General features: G+C 54.9%; 1 protein-coding gene across 1 annotated transcript in view; it reads left to right on the top strand.

Annotated features, from left to right (window-relative positions):
* TNS3 (tensin 3) overlaps window positions 1–23,303 on the top strand; it is a 260,707-nt gene that overhangs the window by 103,666 nt on the left and 133,738 nt on the right. Inside the window, 3 exon segments of the mRNA XM_045565361.1 lie at window positions 17,803–17,855; window positions 19,807–19,978; window positions 22,838–22,888. Of these exon segments, the coding sequence (XP_045421317.1) occupies window positions 19,829–19,978; window positions 22,838–22,888 (201 nt within the window). The 5' untranslated portion in view covers window positions 17,803–17,855; window positions 19,807–19,828.

Genomic DNA, 23,303 nt, shown 5'->3' with positions numbered 1-23,303 from the left:
CGTCAGATGGGGTCCTAGTCAAATCCGGCTGCCCCAACAAAGTGCCACAGCCTGGGTGGCTTCAACAACAGCTGGTTCTTTCTCACAGTCCTGGAAGCTGGGAGTCCGTGGTCAAGGTGTGGGCAGGGCTGGGGCTCCCGAGGCCTCGCTCCTTGGCCTGCAGACGGCCGTCTTCTTGCTGCATCCTCACGTGGTCATCCCCTTTGCGTGCGTCTGTGTCCCCATCTCCTCTTAATACAAGGATGCCAGTAAGATCGGATGGGGCCCACCCGAAGGACTTCCTTTGAGCTAAATTACCCGTGTGAAGACCCTGTCTCCAGACACTGTCACAGTCTGAGGCCCTGGGGGTTAGGACTTCAACATACGAGTGTTTGCGGGAATTACGTGTTTCAGCCCACGGCCAGTGGTACTAGGTGTTGTCATTCTTCAGGCGGGAGGGGAGTGGTGCTGCCTCTGGCTGGTTCTGGGGGCAATACATCATAATCTTGAAGTTCTGGTCTTGATCATGGGAAATGCTGTATGATATTAGGACGAGTGCCCCCTTCTACTCCTCTGTCCCCCCGCCTGCCCCCATCCATCCATTCGGTTTGTGACTATTTATGGCCTGAACCAGGAACTGGACCATGTGCCGGGGACCCCAGGGGGTCTGATGTGGTTCTCCTCTTGTTACGGGATTTATGTTCTAGCATGTTCTAGTGGCCTGTCCTGTCCTGGGCCTGAGCACCGACCCAGGGAGGGGATGGGGTCTTGAGTGCAGAGCGGTCAGAGGGGCCGCCTTCTCCTTCCTGCCCAGCTGTTTTGCACGTCGGTGCCGTAACTGCCCAGACGCTGCAAGTCCTTCAACTTTGACAAGACAGTTTCATTTGGGAAAGGGGCTCAGATATACTCAAACAGAAAAAATGGGGTGGGCTTCACCTTTCAGACGTTTCCTCTGCTCCAGGGCGATGTGTTTGGTCCTGGAAGTCCCAGGACTTTCTAGAAGTTCTAGTGATGAGGACCCCAAAGCAAATTGCACCTCTGGGTGTTTATCCCGAGGCAGCCACAAGGGATGTTGAGCATTGATCCTCGCGGTGTCATTCGTAACACTGGAAATGGGAGACCAGGTCACATTCAGATCCAGGGGCATTCTGTTCCAGCTGGGCAGTTTGGCACCACGCCACTGTTAAAAATTACAGCACAGGAGAAAATTCAATGTTACGGACATGCAACACCATTTGGCTTTTGAATACGTATGTGTGGAAAAGTCCGGAGGGCTCCGTCCGTGTGGCTGATGTTGGCCGTCTTGGGCTGTGGGAGGGAGGGAGAGGCAGATTCCACCGGCTTCTTTTTGCATGTGTCTACTTTTTAAAATTTTCCACACAAAATAACTTTTATCATAAGAAGGAAAGTGAGTACTTGTGTTTTAAAAAGTCCCAGCAGGTTCTCAGAGCCAGCCCCCAGTGACAGGTGGGACCCTGGTCTGCAGCCACAGGGGGCTGCACAGGGCTCCTCAGAGGGCCTGTGTCCCTGTGCCCTGCCTGGGGTCTGGCTACGGCACCGTCATCGTGTGCCTACGGGAGGGGACGGGGGACCGCTCCCTCCGCATGCAGAGGCCTCCTCGAGGGCGGCTTCCGCTCGCTAGAGATGGCCGGAGCCGTCCTGCTGTCCCCGGCTCATCTCAGTGCAGACTGAGATGATATTATTTTCAGATCCAGTTTGCACTCGACATCTGACCTCTCTGAGACTAGAAAAGGGGAAGAAAAGGTTGTGGCTTCTAAGAGGCACCTGGGCCTCTAGACCTGGGCCACCGACCGGGGAGGCACTCCCAGGCTGAAGCCCCAGGGTTTAGAGGACACATCTGACACCCGACCTTAATGTGATGTGAGGTGCCCAGGGCTCAGCTGGTGGTGTCACCGTTTGGCAGAGCTCCAGGTGACCTTCCCACAGGCAGGTGTGTGGGGCTGGTGCTGATCTTGGGCAGCTGTGGCTTCTGTTGATGAACCAGGTGAGCTTGGACAGGTCAGTTAGATAACTGAGAATGTTATTTCTACATCTGCCCAAATGGAGCATTTCGGTGAGGAATTGAGGAAGATCACTGTGTGATTTTTGTGTGGTGTACACGTGGTGTACCTGGTGTATTGGCATTATTTGCGGATGAGACTCACTGTGTTGCTGGGTCTCAGCACTGACCTGAGCAGATGTGATTCCTGATGTTTATCTTTGTGCCCAGGGCTGTCCTCTGCTCAGAGTCTTCCCATCGGCCCTTTCTGTTGTCAGGACAGGTGGACAAGAGTAGTCAGGGCTCCCTGGGCACAGAAGCCAGCACTAGCCGTAGAAACCAACAGGATGTCTCGAGAAAAGTTTCTGTTTGTGGGCTGCTCGGAGCAAGTGCTGGGCTCCATGACACTCTGGGTCCGTGTCAGTGTCCCCCTTTTGCAGCCGAGGACACTGACTGGACAGGGCTCACTGTGCAGCCCAGAGCACCCTGCTGGGGGAGACAGAGCTGGGATTTGAGCTGGTTTCCTGCCCCTGGGTCCTTCCCTGTGGTCTTTGCATTGTGTTCCACTGTCTCTGCAGAAAGGGGGGGGCGGTGGCAGATGAACTGGGGGTGCTGTTTGGGGTGGTGGTTGGAGGGGGATGATTTTGAGCTCCCTAGAAATAAGAAACCATTCTAGGTTCTTGAGTGGCAGAAAACCATGATGGTGAAAATAAAAAGGAGCGAGAATTGGGGAGCAGCCACTTTGGGGGTGTTTGAGCTGTTCCGGGTGAGAAGGGCCTGTCCCTGGGGGAGGGGCTCCCGAGCACACTGGGCGCACGTGCCAGCTTCGTCTTCAGTGGCCTCACGCAGCTAATGTAGAATCCACCACAAAGGAGAGTATTTTTGCCGCAGGAATGGGCAGGGGCTGCAGATGAGGGTGGTTGGCTTTTCTTCTTGACGCTTTATTTCCTGCAGCGTCTGTTGTTAAGCATTTACCAGGACACCTCCAGGGAGCATGATATTGGGAGGAATTGGGCCCACATTGCATATTTTAAAAGACATCTTCATAAAGAAAGATGAGATTGTCATTTTCTCAAAAGAAAGGAGGTAAGCAGGAGAAAAGGGGAGAAAGTCCCTGGTACTGACTTGTCCTTCACAGTGGCTGTCCTTGGAAGACGGTCTCATTAGTGTCATTCACTGATTGCCGTAACATTTTGAAAGAGCTGTCAAACACCCGAGGAAGAAGAGTTGAAAGAATCCTTGAGGAACTCTGACCCATCATTGCCTGGGATGGTTTTTTCTCTCAGAGTGTCAGACCTGGGGAGGAGCCGGCCGGAGGGGAGCCGCGGGCACAGGTGCGGGGCGTGTGCTGTGGGTTACCTTGCACAGGTGCCTGCCAGGTCTGTCCCCACAAGGCCAGTCCTTGCAGGCTCTCCATTTCTGTCTCTGCAGTGTTCACCGCCTCAGCTTCAGGGCACTGATCCTGTTGGCTGCATCTTCCGTCTGCCCTCCTGGCCTTTGTTGACTGCCTCAGAGGTAGTAACATCATCTGCTAGTAAAAGCCAGTGTGTGCTGAGGACATACTGAGCGCCAGACCCGGTGTTAGGCACTTTGCGTGCATCGTCCCATTTGATCTCCCAGTACTGTGCGTCACATGCCCCTACCGTCCTCATTTCGCAAGTGCCCAAACAGGCTTCTGGAGGTCAAATACCAGTGGCATGCTGGTAAATGTTTAGCAAAGACTTTCTGGGGAAAAACCCTGTCTTGCCGTGTTTGCTGATTTCCATGGTGTAAATACTGCATTGCTGATTTCAACCTCCCCACCTGACGCTGGGGGACCCGGGGCTGGGGGAGGTGTGCACACGTGGCCCCCGAGCCTGTCAGCTGCTGCTGCTGCTCCACAGCTGTGGTCAAGGCCAGCAGCTTCCGTGCTTGTGCCTGGCCCGTCCACCCACCTGCCCTGCCTTCCCCTTCGGTTACTCTTGCTGCTGCCACGACTACACCTTGTTAATAAAAACACAGTTGGGATCCTGCCACTGCCCGCTGCAGAACCTCTGGAGGGCACCTTCAGGAGCAACGTTAATTCATCCTCTAGCGCTTGGGATCCATGAGCTGCGACTTGAGCCCCTTTCTCTTGAACCCCGTGGCCATGGCACTTGGCTCTGTGTCGCGCCACCTGCTGCTCCATGCAGAGCACGCAGTGTGCGTCCGTCAGTCCCCTGCCCAGACTTGCTCTGGAGGAATTCTCCCCTTCTGCCCCGGCCCGAGCGCCCACTCTGTAGCAGACACCCCTTACTCCTCCCAGCGTCTCCAAGAGCTGTCCTGAGGCATCCCCCAAGTGGCTGCCGTGTCTGCAGCTGGAGCTGAGCTCTGCTTCCCCGTGCTGTGGCCCGTCACCGCCGGCACCTCCGGCACTGCCTCCTGTCGCTTTCACGGGCTCTGAAATGTGTGTCTCCCCCATGCTTTTGGCAGGATTTGTATCCTCATCCCTCCTGTCATAGTCACATGCCCCCCATGGTGCCTGAAATGGAGCTGACCCTCCCGTAAGCCTTCGTCTGCATTCGTGGACATGAACGGAAAGCAGGAAGGTGTCTGAACAGGTTGGAGATACAGGAAATTATCTCCGAGGGGCTTGCCCTGCGGGGCTTGCTGTGCCCAGCGGTATGACTGCCATTGCCGAGGGTTTCAAGTGTCCTGTGTGTCCCTGCACTGGGGACAGCCTCCAGTGACATGAACTGAAGGTCTGCCCCGGCCGGGCTCCAAGCACTGAGCGTGTGTGGGAGGGTTGGGGGTGCTATGAGAACGTGTGGAATTATTTTTCTGTCTTACCACCTGTGCTTTTCCTGTTGCCTTTTTGTCTAGAAGTTGGAAGATTGGTCCTGTTATGAGTATGGGTTGCTGCCTCTCACATAGTCGTTGGTATTAAGACATGAGAAAAAATCGGGCCCTTGGATTAGATTGTCAGCCCTGAGCAGCCCGGGCACAGGCGGTGCCATTCGGCCCAGCTGGTGCCTCCTGCACCTGCGGGATGCAGAGCCAGCTTCTTGCAGCAGCCTTGCTGGGAGGGAGTGACTGCTGCCTCCCCACCCGGCCCTGCCTGTGCCCAGGGAAGCAGCCCGGCTCCCCCAGAGCAGTGTTGGCTGCTGCATCTCCACCCTGAGCCTCCCAGCAGAGTCCAGACCTCAGGGGTCCGGGGGCATGGAAGGAAGCCTTCCTCTCTGCTGAGCAAGCCAAGCTCAGACTGGACTTCTTGTGGTCCGCCCTCTGAGGGCCCACCCCTTCCGTCACTCCCATGAACACACCCTGGCGCTGTTGGAAGGCCCCATCTCCAGTGACGCCCCTGCCTGTCTGCAGAACTGGCAGCCGAAAGCCCAGGCGTGGACTGATGCTCGTGGACCGTTGCTGGGTGAACGTGAGGGGCCTGGCACCCCTTGGGGGGCCGGCGTGCAGGGCTGCTTGGAGCCCTGTCTGCTTGTTCTTCCCGAGTCGTCCTGTGAATCTGAGTATTCCAGGCTGAGTTCCAAGTCCCGGCTGCACTGTCTGCGTCGTACTGTCCATTCACTCTTCATTCTAAAGCAAAAGCCCTGCTGGGCCCTTCCTGGGGCCGGGGAAGGTGCCGTCCTGGCCCAAGTCATGTGAGTTCCAAGACCACCCTCTTGGTGTTCTCTGGGCAGCCCCTTCGCCCATCGGGGCAGGCCAGCTGGGGGTACCAGGTGCTTCCTTGGCCTCCTGAGTGCTGCGCTCTGGGGCAGCTGGCTGTGGGGCCCGGGCCTGCCTCTGTGGCTCTTGTTTGCCGGCGTCTGGGTCTCTGACCTCCTCGGAGGCTTTGCGGCCCCCTGGCCCTGACGTGCCACATAGACGGGACCCGGCGTCTGCCCGTTCGGGATTTGGTGGGGCCGTCGCAGTGGGATGCCTGTGCTCCCCCCGCAGGGCTGGCCTCCGGCTCTCCGCAGGGCGATCTGCTTGGGTGTCAGGGAAGGACAGGCCGGCAGGACCGGCCGAGGCCCGCAGGGCGCACCGGAGAGTGGGCTCAGCCCCGGCACAGAGCTTTCCGGCGGCCGGGGAGGACGGACACTAACACACAGCTGCAGACGTTCTCTGCCTGCAAAGGGAAGCTGCTGCCCCTGGAGCTGCCCTCGATGCCGTGCTCACCTGGGGGTGGCGAAGCTCCTAACTGGCCACCGCCGGCAGTTGAGGACATTCCTGTTGGGAGTGTTTGGGGGAGAGCTGGGTGCCCAGGGCTTGGCCCGTTTTCTGCCACCGTGAAGTAAGGAATAAAGTGAGCTGTCCTCAGGGTGCCACATTCTGCCCGGCTGCTGCCCTCCGGAGCGTTCTTCCTCGTTTGTAAGGCAGGGTTTGGGCGGAACCAAAGCCTAGAGCCTTCTCTCCATGGGCAGGCTGAGGAGGGTGAGCAGCGCTTGGTCTCGGTGCGTCCCTGGCATCTGGTCCCGCAGAGATCCTGGGAGGCTGGCGTTATGTGCCCATTTCACAGAGGTGGAAACCAGTGCTCAGCAGAGGTAAAAGTCCTGTTTGGCGTCTCTTAGTCTGACGACTGTGGCTGGCGAAGGGGCAGGTGGTCCTGTTTCCAGCCCACCCTCACTGATCTGCCTGTCCCTGCCGTCCTGAGGTGCTGAGCCGGCCCGAGCAGGGCGACCCGGCTGATCGTTAGCTCAGGCCCCACTTCGTGTCCTTCCTGGAAGGAGACACCACCTGCCCCCGTGGAGCAGGTGCCCCCGGCCACTGTGCCCAGTGATGGGGTTGTGGGGGCGTCCCCACTGCACCCCCTGTGGTCTTTTCTACGTGAAAAAATGTTTTTGTTATGAAGTAACCGATGAAAATAACAGAACATAAGTACATATAAGACATCATTATAAGAGTGCACACAAATCTCCCTGCCAATTTAAGGGCTGTGACTGACCATGCAGTGGCCAGATGCAGTGGAACAGCTGTGGTGTGTGGGCCTGGCGCTGGGGACACGGGGGGTCTGGGCTGGCCACCCCTCCGCTCCCCGCTCCCAGCGCTTAGTGCCCGATTAAACCAACCTCAGGCAAGTCGGGGGCCTTTGAAGTCCTTTGTCACCAAGATCTGGCCAGGAGTATCCAGCCTCCATCTCCCTTTTTGTTTTGGCCTCCAGGAACTCAGAACCAGTTCTTCGAGCACCTGGCTGTTCTGCAAGCCCCTTTCTTTCTCTCTGGCCCAGCCACGCTGTCTTTGACCCTGTTTTTGTGTGTTTGTTTCTTCCCCACCCGCCCCCAGAATTTTATGTGCAGACACACATTTTGGTTACATAATTTGCTTTTGTATAGTTTGAGTCAAAGTTGTAAGTGTGCCCTTCAGTCAGTAGCGTCCATTGTGCATTGTGCCCACTAGGTGTGAACTTACCCATCCCCTCCACCCCCTGCCCACCTACTAGAATTCCCTCGAGTTTTACTTCCATATGTACACATAGTGCTGATCGCTTAGTTCCAGTTTAGTGTTGAGTACGTGTGGTGTTTGTTTTTCCATTCTTGTGACACTTCACTTAGAAAGGTTTTATTTCTTGGTTTGGTTTTTGTTTTAAAATTTTTGTTTAATTATAGTGAATTCATTTGATGAGTCATCTCCAATTCTATTTGGAATGAGGTAGAACAAAAATGCACTAAGGAAGGACGGAGGGACAGAGCGAGGGGGCGGGAGGAAGCAGGGTGGGTGGGCACCGGGCGTCTGCCATCTGGGTTACAGAGGGGAGTGCCTGCCCTCCCGGGAACTCACAGCTGGTTTTTTCACCCAGGGGAACTTTTGAGAAGCTGCTGCTATCCCTGGCGTTTCTGTACGCTGTGGAGGGCGGGCCTCCCTGGAGGCCGGGTCTGGGCTGGTCCCCAGGAGGGCACAGCCAGCTCAGCTTCCTGGTTATACAGCTCTCCGGGAGAGCGCCGCTCTTGTTCCTGTCCCCGCGGGCCCTTGGCAGGCTGGCTCTCAGCCCCAGGCAGACGTGGTCCTGTGAGCTACGTGCAAGCATGCGTGCTCACCTGGGGGCCGGGTGCACCTGCCCGCTGCCCCTGGCTGTGCCCTGGAGACTGCCGTGCCCGCTGGGGCCCTCCCCCCTGCTGAGCTGCTCCAGCTGCCTCCCTCATGCCCGGAGCGGAGACATTAGCAGGAAGAGGGGTGCCTTTGACTGAAAAGCAGGGAAGCAGCCGTGCAGAGGGAGGAGCTGCTTCTGGAAGGGAGAAGCAGCCGGGGCCACGCAGCCCTGCACAGGCCCAGCACAGTAAGTTCCCGACTCCCCGCTGTGCGGCCTCTGCCCAGGCTGGCACTGAGCGCTCTGTCCTTGGCCGCCCTCCTCTGTTTGCTCCCGCACGGGCTGCTTTGCGGCCAAGCGGCGTTCCGGGTTGTGTTTACCCCGCACCTGGGTGCTGCAGACACTTGACGGGCCCTCACACTGCTCCCCGAGGGCCACGCTTCTGAGGACCCTCCGCCCTGCCTGCCCCTTAGGAAATGTACTGTGGGAAGAGCAAAGGGGAGCGTCAGACTTTATTGTAAACCACACGTCCGTCCCCTGTCACTGCCCGCCTCTCCCCTCTCCCCAGTTGCTTCTCTTCCTCCGGCTCCTCCTTCCATATGGTTCTGCACCAGGCGCAGCTCCTGGCCGGGGAGGCAGGATTCTGCAAATACTTGGTTACAAATAAACATACACATGATCTCGGTCCACATGAGACACTGTTTCTCATAGTCGAACACTGAGGGCAAAATGATGCTATCTCAGTTTCCCAACCTCTGTCAGGTGGTCAGGTGTGTCTTATTTGGCAATTCCTGATGATTGCTGCTCACATTTAAAGAAAAATATTAAGCCTTGGCAATGCTTATAATTAATCTGTTTTTAGTATTCTAGTTCTGTATGGGAAAAATGTCTTGTTAACCGTGTGACTTTGGGAAAATCACTTACCCTCTCTGAGCCTTGTTCCTCCTGCTGTTAAGTAGATACTGTGGTCACAGCTAGTTTTATGAGGAAACTTGTGAGGAAAATGTGTTTCAGGGTCCCGGCACAGGACTGGCACACAAATAAAATGATGGAATAATATTTATTTGGCACTTATCACTGACCAGGCACCATTCTAGCCCTTTTTCATGTTTCCTTATTTAATCCTAGCAACAATGCTGCTGTTATCTCTCCATTTCAGATGGAGAAACTGAGTCACAGGGAGGGTCCAGCAGTAGAGCTGGCCTCAGCCCGGGCACTAGTACTCTAAGCGTGTGGGCTCACCCCCAGCCCTGCATGCCAGGCAGTAGAAGAATGAATGGAGGAATGAACAAATGAATGTCTTAAGTTTGTCAACTGAATGTGGTTGGTTGCCTTTGAAAAAGGTTTTAAATGTATTTTTTTTCCATTTGCGTGGGGGAAACAAAACAGAATGTGCAGAGGTGTCCCAGCCCGGTCCCTTTAATTGTCCTAACCCCATCCCCAGCCCAGCAGCTGTGATCTGTGTGTGCGTCACCGGGCCCCGTGCAGTCCTGCTTCCTTGTGGATTTGGCGGCGGCTGTCATTCTGTTTCACAGAGCTGTTTACACTGCGGGTTTTCAGTGCTGGTCGGGCCACCAGAACAACGCACGGGCCCTGGCTACGCCGGGGAAGCTGGTGTTCTGCACGCCCAGGCCTGGCTGAGGCTCCTAGCAGGGCATCCACCAAAGGGCTTCCTTTACTCACTCTTCACCAAAAGCCAGTGAGGATGAGGAGGGGTGGGAAGTGGTTCCCATTTGCGTAGCCTGCTCTGGCTCAGGGCTCCGGGTGAGCAGGGGTGAGAGCCGGTGCTGCCTGGTGCTTCTCGGGCCGGCCTGGGCTGGGGCCGTGGCCTGCGGAGAGTGGAGACCCGCTCCCTACCAGGGGCAGGGGGCCTCCAGGGCGAGGGGGTACACACGTCTGCTCCAGGCTCCTTGCCCTAAGGAGACCGGGGTGCTAAGGCACTGCTTCTCGAAGGGTAGTCTTGGGGAGTTACAGGAGAAAGCGCTTGCAGGAACCCGTGTTACTGTAGCCAGTCCGTGGGTAGGCACAGGATACTGAGCCCAGCTCAGTCGGCCGGAGAAACCCCCAGCCACGAGGATCCAAGCCACACCGCCAGCGTCTACTGAGCTGCCGCAAGTCGGTGCTTAAGCACATCGCTGTTCAGTGGGTGACGTCGTCCTCCATAAGCCCCCGGTTTCCTTTATCCCACATGTTCCACTCGGGAAGGGGCAGACGCTAATGCTTTTCATCCTGCTCTTTTAGGTAGGTCTGTTAAAGTCACTTAAGTACCTTGATTTTTTTGTTACCCTAAAACTAAAGCTACCTAGATGTCTGTTACCGAAGCGTAGAAGAAGTATCCTCATGTGCCTTACAACGGCCAGATGGCTCCTTAGACACTTTGGGGTCGGTGGTTCATTTCTTCCTTTCTTCCTCTCGTGGACTGCTGTGCTCTGTGGCTGCTGCGTCTGGGGCGCTGCCCTGAGGGCTGGAGCTGCGTCTGGGGGCTGGACCAGCGCCCCTCTGCCTGCTCTGTACGGTGGGCATGGAGAACTCAGGCAGGACTCCACACAACTGGCTCTTTCCATGCAGTTGCAGTCAGCGCAGTAAAGAAGACCAAGGTAGATAGGAGCGTAAAGACAGGGCCTCATGCAGGCGAGGCCGGGAGATCAGGCACCACTCTGCTGGGGAGCTGCCATCCAAGCTGAGAGTCCTGGGAGTTAACCAGGTGGAACTTGGATACCTGAGTGGGGAATAGTTCAGGCTGTGCGTGGTATGAGCAAAGGCCCTGGGGCAGGAGGAGTGACGTGTGTGAGGCAGGGACAGGGCATGTAGGAGGCACAAGAGGAGGCGGGGGCCGGCTCACCCAGGGCTCTGTGGGGCTGAGTACATGCGCTTCACCCCATAGCTGTGGGATGTCAGTGAAGGACTCTCCATTCGGAACTCCACACTAGCGGTAGCTGTGCTGTGTAGGCTTGGTTTGCTGCAGGCAAGCTGTCTGCTCCAGGCTGCCCTCCCTCTGCGGGACACACGCCCCATGCCAGGCCCACAGAGCGTGTGTGACACGTGCTGTCGCATCTGCAGGGTGAAGCACCCAGCCCCACCCCGGCTCCTCCACTGCCCACTGACTGCTTTAAGGCACTTCTTCCTCCCTTCTCTTTCCTGTGACGATATCTGATAGGTTCCCAGAGAATATGTCGTAGATGCCAGGGATGCATTTGCCCTGTGCCAGAGGGTGAGGTGCGTGCCGGTGGTCACACAGCTCGTGAGTGGTGGGACACGGATGCAAACTTGGGCTTGTGGCTCCAGGTCGCAGGCACCTCATCACTTGTTCCACCGCTGTGTCTGCTATGCCAGTTGGGCCTGCTCTCGAAGGGCCAGGAGTCTGTGTGCTCTGTGGTTCCTAGAGGGAAACTGTGGTCTGGGTCACTGGGCCCTGGGGGCAGCTGACCCTGGCCCTGTGTCCGCAGGCCGTCCCCAGATGGCCCTGCACTCACGGCCTTCAGGGTTGGATGGGACTCCGGAAGGCCCCTGGAGGGTGGCTGGTTGGGTCTGGCCCCACTGCCCACCTGCAGTGTGACCGGGGCGTGCTCTGAGTATCTTCAGCAGGTGGCCCTCCAGGCCCTGCTTGGGCACTCAGGGCCACCAGGACTTGCTACTGTATCATTCTCGTGTTCGATTTTCTTTGGAGCATCGCCTTTCACAGAGCCTGTGGGAAGCACGAGGGAGGCCGCGCCGGATGGCTGCTGGGAACCCAGAACCTCAGCTGAGCCAGATGTTCTCCTTGGCCTGGACACTGGCAACCTTAGGTGTGATGACAGCACTCGGGTCACACGGGTGTCTTTTCTGTGAAATGAAGGCAGTAGGTAGCCCACAGAACTTTTTGCATCTTGCAGTAAGATTTTCAGGGTGTTTGTCTCAAGCACTGTATTGACTATACCCCTATCCCTTAAAAAGCAATGGAACACTGCGTCCACTAATAATAGTTGGCTTCCTGCTGAGGAAGCACAGGTTTGCGTCTGGATTCCAGGCAGTGTAGGACGTTTGACGAGCAAAGGTTTTGGAGTCATCCTGGCGAGGCTCCAACCCCAGCTGCTGGGCCATGCCGTGTGACTTTGGGCCCGTCACGCCGTGTGATTAGAGTGTTTCATGCTTCCTGCTGGGGCTCGGGGCAGGTGGCCGTTGGGATTCCGCCAGCCCCCATGTCACTGGCTTTGAGCTTCTCCTGCCTGGCCGGCACTTACCTGTCTGCGCTGTGCAGTGGAGACTCACATCCCCTCATTCCTCCCTCGCAGTTGCCAAACCCCGAACAGTGACGTCCCCAGGGAAGGGCGCTGCTGTGCGTTTCAACGTGGACGTGCCCATAATAATGTCCAGCACAAGGCGAGGTGACAATCTACAGTGAGCAAGGCTGCCTTGTCGTTAGCATCAGGCAGGCACTGGACGTTTTTATCAGTATTCCGTGAACGGCCTCACAAGGGGGACATCATTGTCCCATTCGACAGGTGGGCCCGTGAATGCCCTGGCCCGAGTCTACGACTGGCGGGTGGTGGGACTCGTGACCATACCCAGGTCTGCCTGATGGACGCTTTTGATTTGTCAAAATAATCAGTCAAAAAGGACATAGGTAAAAACAAAACGAAATTCCCACCAGAGTTGGGCTGTCCTTGCTGACAAGCTGGCCCCAGAGCTCACCTGCCTGTCAGTCCTCACCTACAGAGAGGTGCAGGAAGGAGCTGGGACCCCACCCCGCCCCGGGGGATCGGAAAGTCTTCCTGGGGCTGCGTGACCTTCCCGGGAAGTTTTGTCGCAGAGGGGATGGTGCCCCCGCCCTCCACCCCACGCCCCAGGTGCCCGCCACATGCCCCCCATGGGTGAGTGCCTGGAGCCTCCCGGACACTTTTGGGGAGTGTGTGCTCCTGCGTGTTCCTGCTGGTGGCCGCTGACGGGTGTTGAGGTTACAGCCAAGAGTGCCGCTCCGGTGAGCGCTGCTTTGGAAATGCTCTTCGGCAGTCGCCCCCGGGGAGTTTCCAGTGACCTTTTCACTCCCCAGAGTCCTCGGTTCCCCCCACCCTTCCCTGCATCACCTGTTGGGCTCGGCCGTCCCCCGGGCCTGCTCCCAGGTGTGCAGAGAGACTGTCTGAACCCCAGGCCTTCCTGCTGATGGGGTCGGCCCTTCCGAGAAAGGAGCTCTAGTTCCCAATGGAAAACATTGTTCTTCTGGAGATATTTGCACCGGTATCACCAAATGTTCCAGAGCTACCCTGCTGCTCTTGGCAAATGGCAGGCTAGGAGCAGGATGTGCTGGGTGGTGCTGCAGGGGGGCACCGCGGGGCTGCAAGCTGTGGGGTCACTCTGCCCGCAGCAGGTCTTGCCTGAGTGCTAACCCGGGGTGAGGCAGGGACGTGAGCACTGTCCTGGAAAGAGGCGGGAGATGAGGCTGAGGAGGGTGGAGGGTCTTCCCAAGGCTGCAGGTGCAAGGTGGAGCCTGATATTTGGGCCCGGACAGTCCGACACGGAGCCCATGTGCTTTGCCGTAAGTTTAGTCTAGTTTCTCCCAAGGAAAGGCGTCCTCACGTTCCTGCTGTCCCGTGTGTGTCCCCCACCCTGTGTGTAACATACTACCAAGTGTCTGGTTTAATGTCATGAACTGTGTGTCGACCCATGAAATCTCATGGTTGACAAGTGGTCATTGTCCCCTCTAGAGAGATGTCCATGTGGGCTTCTATCCCACAGCTGCAAAATTGCTATTGCTACATTTGTTTCAAATAATAATAAATAACCTCTTTAGCAAAGTAAACCAATATTAATAATTTCAAAAAATACGCTGAGCCAGAGAGCCCCTCTGGGCAGTTCATCTAGTCCTTCATCTGAGGGACACTCTTCACTTGTCACTCGTGGACTCATGGAGTCCGGGGCTAGGACGGCCTCCAGGCGCTGGGTCCACAGCTGTCATTTTACTGGAAGGGATGACCAGGGAAGTTAGTGACCTCACTGGAGCCTGCCGGGCCACTTTGTCACGGGCCAGGATGAGCCCCCAGGCCCTGCAGGGGGAAACGCCACCACGGAACAGCAAGGCCCGGACGGGGCGGTCTTTGCAGTTTTCCTTTTGCTGCTTTAACCTTAACCACACATTCTGCCGGTGCCTTGTCCCTTTTCCCTTCTTTTCTCTTAGTGCCTGTGGGAGTTGAAGGCTGTGATAAGTGCCTGCCAACAGGGACACGGGTGAGGGAGGTGTGGGCTCGGCAGAGGCTGGGCGGGACGCGTTGCTGCCTGGATTTTCACCCTGGAAAAGGGAAGAGAACAAAGGAAGCACCGTGTGCTCGTGTCTCGCGGGAACTCTCCTCAGCAAGGACTTGGGTTTCATCGTCCCCGGCGATGGGTACCGAGCAGCACAGCAGGAGCAGGCTCCCCGAGCCGTGAGTGGGCAGTCCTTTCGCAAACACCGAGACAAAGTGAGCTCGCAACACAAATCTGCAGGCCTGGTGTCCACAAGAAGAGAGAGATTTTTCTAAACTTACTGTAGGAGGGTAGGATTCAGGGTGTCTCAGGAGCCAGGGCCCTTCTTGAATAAACTTTCAGCAGGTTAGTTTCTCGGTCAGCTGTGAAATGCATTGGGGCGTACAAGGAGGGGTTTGGATCATGCTCTCAAGTGCAGGTATAGTCTTTACTTTCAAATAAAGACTCACAGCGACATCGTGTCCCCGAGTCACCTCTTGACAAGCATGGTGTTCCAGAAACTGTCCGCTGCCCTTTCAGCTCAGTATGGGGTTTGGCTCTTGTCTTAGTTCACGTCAGAGCAGCTGAGCGTTGGGTTCTGTCCCCGTGTGTCTGGGGCCTGTCTCAGGTACATCCTCCACCTTGTTCCAGACTTAACCCCTGAATGATTCGGGGGCATTTTGGTGCACATCAGATCTCGGAAGCTGGCTTGGGAGTGATGGATTAGGTGCAGTTGATCTCTTTGGCACAGGGCTAGACTAGCTCCTCCAAGCGATGGTCCCTTGACGTTGATCATCATCTGATTCAGAGGCTGACCGGACGGACAGGTTCTTGGCCACCTGAAAGCCGGGAGGCTGGGGAGTCCAGAGTTTGGGTGTCAGAAGGTGCTATGGCAGCCTAACTGTGGGATCCTAGACACGTCGGTCTTACCCAGTCCTCCTTTCCCAGCCTGGCACACAGGGATGGTGAGGGCTGCCCACTAAGGTTTCTGCCAGGCTCCGTGAGATGCGCGCGGGACGTGCCGTGGGAGCTGCCTGGCACCACATGGGCTTTGGGGTGGCCAGGCCTGGGTTTGCTGTCTGGGCAAGAGGAGTGTGGTGGACACTTGCTGGCCTGGGGCTGGGGTGCAGTGGGCACGGGGCTCTCTGTGACCTTGAAGGACGACCCCAAGATGCTCTGAGTCTCCCCTCAGTTTTACGTGGGTGTGGACTCACAGAAAGTTGGCTACATGAGGGGGCCAGGCTGAGTTCCTCCTTCCTGCCCCCACTTCCGGCTGCAGAGGTGAAGGAAGGAGTTCCTGTGGGCAGTCTTGGGGTACCATCCATGAAGCCTGTATTTCTGAACACTTCATATTGCAACTTGTGCAATTCAACACTCTCTCTGACTTTTACCGTCTCAGGGGCTGGGGCCTCCATGTGTTGATGACACAGGTTATAGTTTCCTCGTGTTGGCCCTGACCTTGAAAATCATATAGCTGTATAAGTCTTGATTTAAAAAAAAACTTTTGGCAGTGGATGCATTTGCATGATTTCAGGTTTTGAGTGTAGAGTTATTAAATCAAGGTGTGTAATGCTGAATTGGATTCAGAGAGTAGAGTTTGTGCATCTGTCTGTGGCTGAGGAAATGGGCCCTGGGTTCCTCAGGGACAGCAGTGTCCTCTTGCATCTTGAGACCTTCACTCCTGACCCCCTGCCTTCAGGGCCCTGCCTGAGGGAGGGTGACACAGCACTCTCTCATGTTGGTACAAATATGGGGATTAAATGGCTTTGCCAATGTGTTATCATAATGCTTGTATATACATTAAGTTATATGACAGTATGCTTCATGGTAAATGAAAAGCGTGACTTCGGTACTGAAACTATAGAATACGCAGGAATCGGGCCCGTGAGTTCCCACGTGGCATTGCTATATGGTAACTGCAGTCTGGGTGTGTGGTCTGGACAAGATGTAAACACACGGTCAGATCACGGGGTTCCTGTAAGACCCCTTGCTGTGTTCCCTTCAGAGGCCCCCTTAATGTGGGAGTACTGGATACTGTTGGAAGTAAGTGGAACTCTTTTTTAAGCTAAGAGTTACCCTGTGATGGGGTTTGCTCTACTAGGATTGTATCTGTGCTGCTTTAATTTTAGTCTTTCAAGTACAAATGGTATGAATTACCCTAAACAGGTTTTCAGTGTGTTGTTTTCTTGCTGCCTTGGGGAGTTCATTTTGGTGCATCCAGTGTGGTCCTGGGGTTATTGTATGTGGAATTCTTTTATGCACACTGACAAATTGTCCTCTGAAATGTTGAATCAGTTTGCACGTCACCAATACTTTTAAAAATTCTTTCTGAAATTTTTATTTTTGCAGTTCTAATAGGCAAAGGAATAATCTCGTTTCCTGGAGTTCCAGTCTGAGCCGTGACAGGCTTGGGGGCAGGTTCAGGAGGATCAGTGGAGCGAGTGTGGAGCGTCCTGTGGCTTCTCAGGCACAGGGGGGTGAGCGGGGAGGGGTGGCCCAGAAGTCAGGGGTGGGGAAATGGGGGCCGTACAGACCGTGGGACTTCACTGGGCCAGGTCTGCAGGGCCAGAGGCCCCAGGGTCCAGCCCCGGACCAAGCTCTCCAGCACCTGGCCATGTAACCCTAGAGCTCGCGCTCTAATTCCTGCCCCTGTTTAGAGGCCGAGATGAGTATCTCTGTGGTTTTGAAATTGTCACTAGGCTCTGTGTTGCTGTGATGTAAGGAAAACTGTCTGTCTTGGTGATCTCTGAAGTATCCGTAGAATTTATTTTCTATCCCTTCATTTCATGCTGAGGGAGCCCAGGTGAGAAAAACCTGCCTGAGTAGGACTCCAAGTATGAGTCAGGGGTGTCGATACTTCTGAGAAGGGTGTCCGTGGGCCAACGCTGATGGGGGGAGCAGGACTGTGGAGGCTCTGCCCCAGCCCCCAGCCCTGGGCCTCCTGCCTGCATTGTCACCTGGTGTCACCTGACTTGGGGTAGGAAGAGCATTCCTTGTAGGGGGATGTTTGGGTTTCTCCTCCTATCTCTGCTATCTCTTAGGAGACCTCTCACCTCTCTGCACCCCACTTTCCTCACTTCCGAAATGCTGGAGGTGATTCTGACGCGTAAAGTTGCTGGACGTGTCTCCCGAGATAGCTTATCTGTGTGACCGCAGTGTATGACACAAGCCTGTCGTGCGTGAAGGGTGCATGCCCGCACCACACAGGGGTGTGTAAACTGTAAAGTAATCACAACCTGAGGCTTGTCTCCCCGCTGAATAGGCTCTTGGAAAAAGAGTAGAATAGTTGAGAATTCCTGAGAGTCATTCATTGATTCTTTCAAGTAAGTAACAACAGCAATGACAGTCACAGCAGCTACCGTGGACTGAGTGTCTTCTGAGTTCGAGGGCATCTGCCTGCCTCGCCCTTACGGGAGGGTGGTTCCGATGTCCCCTTGTGGAAGCCTATCTTGCTGCTGGCGCATGGAATTGTGTCATTTGGTGACCTGAAACACATGATGTATGTGTCACTTCTGAGCCAGCAGTGACGATGTTTGACTTACCATTTATGATTAAACTGGGACAGCTGTCACTGTTCCCTCTCAGGGGTGAATGTGCCACGTAGATTGGCAGGGAAGGACACTTCAGAATGACCCTGTTTTATTATTTACAGGCCCCGAGGAGCTCCACGCCGTCCGCTTCCCTCTGCTGTGACAAACCGTCCAGGTGAGTGTCTGTGTGCGTCACACGTCCCTGTGTCTCTGGCTGTGGGCCAGATCCCCACGAGAACACTTGGACATGGTGTTGTTTTATTCTGTAGTAATTTTAATTTCTTTTTTGATTTTAAATATTAGTAATCAAAGGTGAGACATACCAGGTTTCTATCCATTTCCTAGATGTAATCTTAGGCATCAGAAGCCCAATTGTACAAACACGTGGGATTGTCTTTCAGTAACTAATTCCATTGCCGAGGCCGACTGTGTAAGGGCAGCTCTTGGGGGTGGGCTCCGGGCTGACCAGAGCACACGGTGGCACTGCTGCCTGTCAGCAGGTGCCCACAGGGGCCACCCCCGCCACGCCCCGCACGCCTGTTCATGCCGTCTGTGGGACAGTCCTTCTCTGCACATCGCCATGGCCATAGGAGGCATGTTACTTTTCTAAAATCAGTGTTCAAAAAACTCAGATTTTTAAAAATAATCAAAACTCCTTTGCATCCATGCCTGATGAATAAGGTAGAGAATAAAAAAAAAGCCTCTGGGAATTGTTTGGATCCTGATTTGAACAAATCAACTGTAAAAAATAAATTTATGGTATCGGATATTTGATGTTATTATTTCTTTGTGAGGTGTGATAAGGGCATTACACATATTTTAATTAAGGAGTGTCCTTATCTCTTAGAAATCAGCACTGCAGGATTGTAGATGAGATGATATGCCTGGGATCCCTTTGGAGCAGTCGGGCGGGGGAGCTCTCGGGTGCTGACGGGCGAGGGTGGGCCATGTGTCGGTCATGTCGACTGGGGCGATGTGTACATGGGGGTTTGCAAAACCATTTGTTATGTTTTTGAATATTTACAAAATTAAGAGAGAGAGAGAAACTCATAGTAGTGGTGAAAATAAAGCCCCAGCGCTGGTGGCAGTACTGTATCCTATGAACCTGCTGCGTCCCTCCTCTGGCCTCACCTCGTGGTGTCATTGCTGGGGTTTGGCCCTGTCTCCTCCCCCCAGATCCTTTTCCATCTTATCCTGGACACCCTCAGCCCTGATGTTAGGGACCCTCCAGGGAGAGGCTCAGGCCACCCTGGGACCCGCAGGGGACTGCAGGGAAGCTGCAAGTGCGATGGCCCTGGTCTCGAGTCCCCGGGCACCTGGCTCCCACACAGCCAGGCCTTGCCAGGTCCTCACCTCCAGCCTGCTGGGTGTGGCCTGGCCAGTTCTGCCCTCCTGCCCCTCCGTGTGTCTTTGTCTCACTCCTGGGTGCCTGCCCCACATCCATCCCCCATGCGTGGGGTTAAGCAGGCGGGGTCCCGCAGAGCCCCCCAGAATGCTAGGCCTTCTGACAGAAGCCAGCCCAGCTCCACTGCAGTGAAGGGTTACTCAGTGGCTGAAATTCCCCAGCTCATCCCCTCTCCAGGGTGAGCTCCTGCCTTGCTCCCTGGGCCTGTGGGTCCTCCGTGACCCAGCCCGGCCCCTCAGCATTCCCGTCCTTGGCCGTGCCTGCCTCAGGGGCCGCTTGCTGCTGCTGGCAGCCGTGGCCTCTGCTCACGCCATCCTCGCTGCGTGAAATGCGCTTCCTCCCAGCTGCCTCGTGCTGGCCCCGATACCTTGGGGCGGGTTGAGGCTCCCCTCAAGGAGTCCAGTCTCAGAGCTGCTCCTGCTCCGGGTGGAACCGCCAGGAACCCTCCCACTGACGCCCTGCGTCCTCCTGCCTTTCTGTCCCAGCCCCCGAGTCACTTCTCTGAGCTGCTTTTTCTCTACTTGTTCCCCGCTAGAAGCTTGCAGTACCCAGTCATGCCCTGCAAGGAAGCTGAGACTCGTGCCCTCCTGTGATTGGAAAACAGTGTAGAGAATGTAGCGGTAGATTCCCGTAGCCTGCCACTTCAGGTGCTCGTGGGACACCTGAGAGGACGAATGTCCTCTCCTTTTTCCGGTTCTTCAGCTCTCCCCATCTCTCGCAGGCCCGCCGTCCCGAGCCCCGCCATGGAGGAGGGCCACGAGCTCGACCTCACCTACATCACGGAGCGCATCATCGCCGTGTCCTTCCCCGCAGGCTGCTCCGAGGAGTCCTACCTGCGCAACCTGCAGGAGGTCACGCGCATGCTCAAGTCCAAGCATGGGGACAACTACCTGGTGAGCGGCGGGGCGGGCTCTCGGCACCCGGGGTGGCCCAGGGGCCTCTGCAGCGGGTGCTGTGTGAGGAAGCAGTTCCGGAGCCTGGACCCACACAGCCACGTGTGGAGGGCACTGGTCCTTCGCTGCTCTCTGCCACCTGCCACAGGAGCAGTGTCAGGCCTCTCCGTAGGTAGCTTTCGGGGACACGAGACAGCCAGCCACAGGGATGGCCACTGCCTCGTCCTGCCCTGAGGGGGCGTCACTTGTCAGTAACGCTGGCTCCACAGTGCCTCAGGACACGGCCCCTGCAGGTCCCATGTGGCATCCCTGGTATCAAAGAGCAAACTGTGACTTTCTTCCTGAACAGGAAATTAGGAAGACAAATTAAGTGGATGTCCCAGAAACCAGGGGCTGCCCTGGAGACCAATAGGCGGCTCAGTTTTCAAAATACATGTGTGTGGTAGGTGGCGGAGCCCCCAGTTGAGGAAAAATACAGAACAGCCTCTCACTAATTCTCACCCTCCGATGGGCCCTGGATTTCACTTCCCAGGGTTGCTAGCCCTCCCGTCCTCCTCTGCTGTTCTGGTCACTACTGGGGTCGAATTACAGCTCCCTAGCACCTTCCCTGTACCGCCTCCTACAGCAAGGCTGCTGTTGTCTCCCTTGGGGATCTGTCCCCGTGACCAGACTTGGGCTGCGAGAGGTGGACCCAGGCGGCAGAGTGGGATGCAGCCCCCATCTGACTCCAGAGCAGCCCTGGCCGAGGGCTCCTTCTCCCCCAGGAGCCCGTCCTGGCTGTGACCTGGACGTGGACAGGGAAGTGGTATGCAGGCCCTGTCTGGTGGTCACATGTCTCATCCAGGCCCCCCACCAGGGCTTCCTCGTCTGTCGCAGAGGAGGTCTGCTCCACAGGACCATGGCCCTCCCTGGGGAGCCATATGCATTGTCAGCACGTCCCCAACCCCCCTGTGGCCCCCTTTCCCTTGTCCCCTCGCCCACCTTCCCCAAGGAGACCATGCAGAGGGTCCTGACGACACTGGGTTGGGTCTGGGGACAGTTCTTTCCCTGACACTGTGTGGGGCCTTGTCAGGGCCAGAGTGCCCCTGCCAAATGGCTGGGTCAAGGGTCCACTACTTGTTTTGGGACAAGGACCTTTTGGAAAACCTGGAGAAAGACCCATGTGCGTGTCTTGTATAGACCCTCAGTTGAGGACCGCAGGGAAGGCTCATCCCTGTTTCTCTGTGTTCATCCAGCAATTAGGTATGAAAATAAAATGATGAGCCATTTATGGAGGACGTCAGGGCGATGTGTCTTATCTTGCTGTAGTGTCCCGAGCCCTCTGAGGAAGGGCCACTGCATCCCTGACAATTGTAACAGGGCTGGGATGGGGATGGCATCAAGTAGGCACAGGAGACAGCTGGTGCCCGTGTTAAGAATGAACTGTGGGCCAGATGCAGTGAATCACACCTGTAATCCTAGCCCTCTGGGAGGCCGAGATGGGAGGATCACTTGAGGTCAGGAGTTCAAGACCAGCCTGAGGAAGAGTGAGACCCCGTCTCTACTAAAAACAGAAAAATCAGCTGGGCGTACTGGTGTGCGTCTGTAGTCCCAGCTACTCGGGAGGCTGAGGCAGGAGGATCACTTGAGCCCAGGAGTTTGAGGTTGCTGTGAGCTAGGCTGACACCACGGCACTCTAGCCTGGGCAACAGAGCAAGACTCTGTCTTGTAAACAAAACAAAACAAAACAAAAAACCTCCAAAAAAAAAAAAAAAATGACCTGTGGACCCTGTGCCAGGGCAGGAGCACCCTCCTGTTACAAGCAGGCCTTGCTGGGTGACTGGACAAGCCCCTGCTCTCCTCTTTCCTCGCATCCTGTCTCTGAAGTGTGAGGAATGTTTAGTTCATTTTTAAGGCCCCTTTCTGCTGAAACATTATTTTTTTCATTTTGCTTTACTTGAGGATTTCGCAAGCAAAAAACAGCTCTGATTTTTCAGTGAAGTTGGGACGTGGCTCTTGGCTGGTCATGAACTTGGTCCTATCCAGGCCTGTCCTGCAGCACCGTAGAGCAGGGACTGTCCTCTGCAGCGTGTGCCTCCTCTCCTGAGAAGTCTCTGTGTTCCGGGAGCAAGCCAGGAAAGTTATGGGCTGTGTGTGTGTGTGTGTGTGTGTGTGTGAGTGTGAGTGTGTATACACATGCACATATACACATATATATATTCTGTATGCTGGAATATAAGAATAAGACATTAGAGTGAAAAATAACATGGTAACATGCCTGTTTTAATGCTAGTTAATATATAGAATTTATGTAAAGTTTGTGCCTAAGGATGTAGTATGCCATCTTTATCTATTTTTATATTAATTATTATTATTATTTTTTGGGACAGAGTCTCACTTTGTTGCCGGGCTAGAGTGCCGTGGCATCAGCCTAGCTCACAGCAACCTCAAACTCCTGGGCTCAAGTGATCCTTCTGCCTCAGCCTCCTGAGTAGCTGGGACTACAGGCATGCGCCACCATGCCCAGCTAATTTTTTCTATATATTTTTAGTTTTCCAGGTAATTTCTTTCTATTTTTAGTAGAGATGGGGTCTCACTCTTGCTCAGACTGGTCTCGAACTCCTGAGTTCAAACGATCCACCCGCCTTGGCCTCCCAGAGTGCTAGGATTATAGGCGTGAGCCACCTCATCCAGCCATCTTTATCTTATTGATTTTGTCTTTTGTTCTGTGATAATGCACGTATCCATCTCCACATTTCAGTATTTTATTATCATCGATACGTTGAAGGTAAATAGTATATAGAAATGGATTGTATTTTCTCCTTTCATCTCTGGGGTTGGATGATTTGTCTAAAAGCTTTATTTCCCCCTCCTTTGTAGGTATTAAACCTTTCGGAAAAGAGATATGACCTTACAAAGCTTAACCCAAAGGTATGGACTTCATCCCTTTATTTCTGAGTTTTGTTAAACGTAAACAATACTTTGCTTGTGCAAAAAGAGTTTGTTACTAGTCTTTGTAAATGGTATTAGGAATTATTCCTATCTGTTGGTTATTTTCTTAAATTAAAACTTTTTTTTAGTTTGAAATAATTATGAATTCACAGGAAGCTGCAAAAATAATACAGAGAGATTTCATGTATTCCTCACCCAGCCTCCCCCAAGGTTAGCATTTTGCAAAAGTGATAATAAGATATCTACACCGGGAAATTGACATTGGTGCAGTCAGTAGACCTTATTCACACTTCACTAGTTTTGCATACCCTGCTGTGTGTGTGTGTATCTGCCACTTCATCTCGTGTGTAGACCTGTGTAACCACCACAACCAAGACAGAGAACGCTCCATCAC

This window comes from Lemur catta, chromosome 11 (genome assembly GCF_020740605.2).
Source record: "Lemur catta isolate mLemCat1 chromosome 11, mLemCat1.pri, whole genome shotgun sequence".
NCBI classification, from domain to species: Eukaryota; Metazoa; Chordata; class Mammalia; order Primates; family Lemuridae; genus Lemur; species Lemur catta.
This window is presented reverse-complemented; position numbering and strand designations above follow the sequence as displayed.